The sequence below is a fragment of the Lissotriton helveticus genome, chromosome 9 (assembly GCF_964261635.1).
Source record: "Lissotriton helveticus chromosome 9, aLisHel1.1, whole genome shotgun sequence".
NCBI classification, from domain to species: domain Eukaryota; kingdom Metazoa; phylum Chordata; class Amphibia; order Caudata; family Salamandridae; genus Lissotriton; species Lissotriton helveticus.
The window spans coordinates 1,224,966,984-1,224,973,142 of record NC_136070.1 but is presented as its reverse complement, the minus strand read 5'-3'; the positions used below and the strand labels follow the sequence as shown (position 1 = coordinate 1,224,973,142).

General features: G+C 38.7%; 1 protein-coding gene across 2 annotated transcripts in view; it reads right to left on the bottom strand.

The window, feature by feature from the left end:
* Positions 1 to 900: 900 nt before the first annotated feature.
* The window catches only part of GRIP2 (glutamate receptor interacting protein 2), a 476,068-nt gene continuing 470,809 nt past the window's right edge, over positions 901 to 6,159 (bottom strand). For both annotated transcript variants that reach the window (XM_078661710.1, XM_078661711.1), the window contains exons 23-24: positions 5,836 to 5,982; positions 901 to 3,373 (exon numbers count right to left, since the gene is read on the bottom strand). In XM_078661710.1, coding sequence (XP_078517836.1) covers positions 3,182 to 3,373; positions 5,836 to 5,982 — 339 coding nt within the window. In that variant the 3' untranslated portion in view covers positions 901 to 3,181. The remainder of the gene's footprint in view (positions 3,374 to 5,835; positions 5,983 to 6,159) is intronic.

Genomic DNA, 6,159 nt, shown 5'->3' with positions numbered 1-6,159 from the left:
GACCGCTCCACCGCGAGGCAATCCAAGGATTGCCTGTGGTGGTTCTGTGGCAGACGGTCTTTGGGGTCACCACGGTTGCTGTGAGATTCCCCCCGCCATCCTAATTATGGGAGGGAAACTCGTGGTTAGCGTACAGAAGGAGCGCCACCAAATGGCTGGCAGGGGCGGTCCTTCCTCCATCCTAATGAGCCCCTAAGTTTCTAATGAGACATAGCACGGTGTTCCCAATTGAAAATTCACAAGCCCTACGCGGACAGCATTTGATTCAAGGCAAATCAAGGATAATCTAACTTTACATTGGATCATAGTACCAGGTAATTCATAATTATGTCAAGACTGGGCATTTTGCCTTTAAACACATTTACAAAGTACTAGTCAGACAAGAGAGACCAGTCTGGAATATGTGAATAATGCAAGGGTGGGATTCAAGATATTAAGCATGTACTGTTCGTTTGTCCCTGCAAGCTAGTACTAGAAGCGCGGAAACAGTTTTTAAACCTTTATGTCTCAAACATAGTACACTTAAAACCAATTATCTGATTGCCCTAGCAATCTCACCGCCTGATGAATGTGGGTGCCACAATTTGTACACATTTTTTAAATCAATGTTACCAATGTATTATCAGTATATTAAAATGAAGACTGTCTTGTGTTATATGTTTTTAAATAATTATTTATGACTGGATATATTTTTGATCTTCAATGAGATCTAAATCACAAAAATTGATCTGATTGACATACACATTAACTTTTGGGAAAAACGCACAACCCCTTCGAAAAATTGACAAGGATAATCACACAACTTTTATATCCCATAAAATCCCCATAGTCAGGAAAAGATTAACACAAAAAGTAGTATTTGAATATTTTAATAATAAAAATCTAAGTCATTCCAAACCCATTTTAAATACAGAAATATATTTACAAATATGTCCAAAACAGGACTAAAATATTTATTGAAATCCAGTACCTTTAAATATTGTGCTTTCATAGATACATAAGAAAATCTGCATATAAAAATACTTTACATGGGATACACTAATAGTTTGCGGATAAAAATACACATTTAATAATGCAGTAACTGTATAATATCATTCAAAATGCATAGGAAGGGATACAAGGACCATTTAAAGCCTTTAGTAAACCTCTTCATTAAAAACCATCATGAAGCCACCAACAGCTTCAGACCTTTTCCATATATTGCATATTAAAAAAAAAATACTCCTTCTGCGCGGTCTGCTTATGGCACATGGTAGAATAAATTACAACAAAGGCAGAGGAGTTTCCAAAAATATGTAAAAATCCTACTGCAACAGTAGGGTTTATACTGGACGATGCACCATAGGCCTATCTTTTAAAAAAATAATTGGAATGGCTGAAAACAAGAGTTGCAAGGATTTCCATTGTAGGTCACCTGAGAGCATAGTGTATGGCCAATTAGCAGCAAAGTCATTCAGCCAATCAGAGTATCAGATTGATTGAATGTTCAATGCTTCTTGTTCATTCAGTTCATATTGTGCTCTGGGGGTCACACATCTTTTAGAAGACCCATGTCATCCATTGATCTGCCATTCAGAAGTGCTTCACAGAGAATTCGGTCTGAAAGTGTGAACTTGCAGACACAGACGTTTGCTATAGGCTGGGGAAAGGGAATTGTGGCTATTGGGTTGTAACTTGAACCGAGTAACTAGCAGAGTAAAAAAAGCAAAGTCTCCTCAAGATACTATGCTTCCTTCCAGCAATGTGCTTTATCCGACTTTCCCAAGAAAACAGGGATATGATTCATTAAAATTGGTTCAAACTTAAAGTGCTAAAAAAGGCCATCACAAGTTGTTACAGAAACCCCCCTTTTTGGCACACATGTTGACTTGCAATCTCTGGAGGCTTGCAAAGAGACATAGGGTGCGAGTGAAACAATCCTACCCCATCCATATCCGATGGGCAACATAACGCAAGCAATGTAAGAGTAAGTATGAGCCACCATTACGAAGAGGCCACATAATGGACCTAGAGAGGGATGCCAGGCTTGGGCATGTCCATAAACTCACAAACTTGAATCTTCACTGGCACAACACACACAAGGGCACACAATAAAACACAGGGGTCTACCTTTTCCTGTTTAAATGCAAGGCAGTGTACCGGCAATGACCAAACTCCTCTTCCTAAATTCTGAATACTGAACTGCTTTACCATGTGGATAACATTTGTCTTGGTGAACTTTTATGTGCCAGCCTTCTTTGATGCTTGGAAAGCAAGCAATAGGGATTCTTAGGTGTGGACTCCTAATATCTAACTAGTACCCTAACAAAAGTGCTTGGAGTGAAAAAATAAACGAGAACAATGAAAAGTTAGTCATGCTTATAAACTAAATGTGAGATAGTGGAACAAGTGTGTTTTAAAGTGTAAGAAAATATTGGATTATAGGAAGTAGATTGTGTTGAGGGGAAAAACAAAAGTAAAATGGCTTGTGGGATTTGGAATAAAACTGTGCATTCTGGTACTAAATATTAAATATAGTTGCCGAACAACAAAAAAATATGTAGACTTTACAAATTATGGATTATGCCCTTAAATCTGGATTGTTATTAAGAGTGAAACACCAGTGCTTAGAGTGTGCTTTGTAGTGGAGAAGAAAAGTGTGGTATAGTGATGAAGCTGGAGGAGGCTTTTCCACAGAAAATAACAGGACAATTTCACAGCAGTAAAACTAGAAAACGATAGCACCATATGGAAGGGTTGTTGACAAAGCATGGTCTCGCTTGGCATGATGGGACAGGAAGGTGAAAAACATCACAAATCTATCCAGCCTTCCTTACAATTCAAATTGGTTAAGTTTGACGAGTTTGTTGCAGGAAAATTGATGAGCCGAAGAGTTCTTCAAAGCCAGTGGTATGGAAGACCCCTGAAGAAGGTCATAGTAGACATGAGGCGCTGAAACGTATTCACTTAAGGACACAGTAACCCCTTCTAGGCTGCCTTCCGGCAATGCGTATCAAACGATGGAAAACCAAAGAGGTGGCAATGTTCCTTAAGTCCGGTTGGATTAACTGTCACATGGCACAAATAGTAGTGCAAAATAAAATAGAAAAACAAGTCAATTTTCTAATACTCTGGTTTAGGCTTTGCACAGTATGAATAGAAAAGTTTCAGGTGAGGAATCCCAGCACCCCTTGCTTTCTTCTCATAGTGTCTTGGTGCTTGTTTTGGTCTCTGTGCACATGGAATGTTTCACTGGCAACTCGTCATCGAGCTGAGGATTTGTGACATGTGCCAAAGGGTTGCGACTTATGACTAGGTCCAGTTTGTCTCCAGCCTCTGAAATCAGTGGAACAGCCAAGCAGCAATCAAAGTCTCTAGTGCGGACGTGGTTCACCTGGGGAAAAATAGGAAAATATAAACAGATTTAATACCAAAGACTTTGCCGGGGTTTGCGCCATTAAAGGGACCATCCAGTAGAGCACAAGAAAATTCTTGCCAACCTTGTATCTCTAACAATTACCAACATTAGGCTTTCTGGAGTGTTACTTTGTTTGATGATGTTTGTTGGAGGTTTGAGATGTGAGGAAGTGCAGGCCAATGCTTCACCAGAGTAGAATGGAAGTACTGATCTTGTTAATAATAAACATAATAAACATAATTATGTTAATATTAATGCTAATAATCAGGGCTAATAATACTAACTCTATTAAGAAGCATGTGATTAATATTAAAACAAACAGTAAAAGAGAGCTCACTTCAGTAGAGTTTACACAGCTAAGAACCTTTGGCCATTCCTGCACTCTAAGATCTGTAGCACTTTTCGGTGCTGACATAATTCAAGCACACTAAAGATTAAATGAGGATTCATCATGGATGATGTAGGAGCATTACGATTTTGAAGGTTTGCTTCTACAGCATTACAAAAATGATAGTTTAATTGTAATAGTGAATTCAGTTGGAATATAATATTTTATTTGCTTATCAATTAAGGTCTGTGAATTGTTGTGCATTTCCTCTTACCTAAACCAAAACACAGTAAACTGACTATCAAACCACAACTACAATGCCACTGTATTTAAAATAAGTAATACATCAGTTCTTGCAAAGCAGCTATTGTTGGGGACTGCAACAAATTTGTAAATGCATTACCAGAGGCCTACCAGTGATTATATTAGGGCCCTTGGAAGAAAAAGATTTTCACACCCTTGGTTCCGCAATTGGCAAACTGATCTCCAAACATATTTGTGGCTCACTTACCCCTTCCACAGTTCTGACAGTCATCAGTGTGGCCTCTGTATAGCAATATGGTAGCCTATAGTAAGGAACATTTATGCCATTGAGATGGTTTTCTACAGCATCAAAAAAGGTGTTGGAAAGTTCAACGAGTTCTAGAAACAATTTTCAATATTTCTTCGTAATGCTAATCAAGGTTTAAGTGAAGGCTTTATGATTCAATCTATGCTGGACCAAAGTAGCTGTAGAAAGGCAGCAATCTGTCGAATTTTATAGGCACTTGTTAAATCTTCTATATGAACGGAGATAGGTAAAATACGTATATATTCATCTTGATGCATATGAGTAAAACCCATGACAGTGGCACAGTTTATATCACATTCTCGTACTATGACTATTATTAGAGGAAAAGTTCTCTTCAGCCAACTTCTGAAGGCACTGTTTCATTTCTCATTGTGGAGTCCACAAGGTGGAAGAACCTTGCAATCATCCTATTTTTTTTCTTCCAACTTAGCTCCTCACTCCCAGGATCACATGGCTTGCTCTAGGTTATTCTTCGGTGAAAAACCAAGCTAGCTAGCTATTGTGATCAGACCTTGGTAAGCAAGGAAGGGCATCCAGCGATCAAGCAGAAATCTTTTGGATCCAGTGATGTTTCCTAAAACAGAATCATCTCCAAGCATGTGCTAACACTGAATAATACACAGCTCAACTACTTGATAGCACAAATGTTATCTTTACTTTGATGATATTTTTTTTTTTTTCGTTGCTCAGATTCAGAGTTCATCCTCCTTCATATATGGTGTGTACTTTAAAAAACGTAGATATCGTAAGGATGAAGACAAAATGTGCCAGCATGAGATGCATTCTTAGAAGTTATTTAGCTAGACACCAGCTGAACCAATGTTTACCAAAAACAATCTTCAGCTAGAGAAACAGAGAATTGAAAGGGGATCATGATGCTGATCCAGGCAGGGAAGGGACAAGTGTGCTAAGAGCATTTAAAAATTGTGGTTTCCACACTTTCCCCAGATTGGGACTACCTTGGGAAGGAGCTCACAGAGGTGAGGGCATTCAAGACAAAGCCCCAGAGATAAAGGATTCAGTTCTCTAAGGGGTACTGGAAGTTACAGGTTTCTCTGCAACAAAACACGAGAACTAGTTTTTTTCTAAGAGACGTTTTATAGTACGTCTTTCAGAGTGTGGGTCCATGGAATCCAGAAAGAATCCGCGTAATATACCAAAAGTTTTTCTTCCTCTCAAAAAAATGTGTAAGGGCAACATTTTCATTGGTATACCCCTTTGAGGATTTGGTCTATAATTGGTTCAAGAAGAAACTTCTTTTGCTGTTATGCAATAAACTCCCGAACAACTACATTTGTGGAAGGGCAACTAGGTGATCAGGAAACAGGAAAACTGGGATTTCTTCATTATCTCACCATCTAGCATCCTTCTGACTCAAGACTACTTTTTTTGTCACTGCTATTTGTGTTCGGATTTTCCATTCTTTTTCCAGCTACTAGTGTCCAAATGAAACTCTGGTCACATATTAAGTGCACTAAAGGTGCCCGCACCCACTGCATCATATCAATATAAAAATACAGCATCACAGCTTCAAATTACCTGAAGAACTCTGTCATAGGGATGGAGACCACCTCGGTCAGCTGGGCCATTTGGCCGGATCATGTTGACGTAGACTCCCTTTTCAAGAAGGCCATCTGACACACTGAACCCAAAGTCTTCAACATCTGGGTCCTTCAGAAGTGTTATCTGAAAAGGATATCAAAGTAAAATTTATTTCCCTTCTCTCGGCAGGACTTCTGCGATGTTAAAGAAAATCCAACGTGAAATACAGAAATAATAAGGGGAGTTCTCTTTATTTAAGGCATCTAACATTTTTATTTCTGGAATAGGAAACATCTCCACTATCATGGGTTAGACACCTCC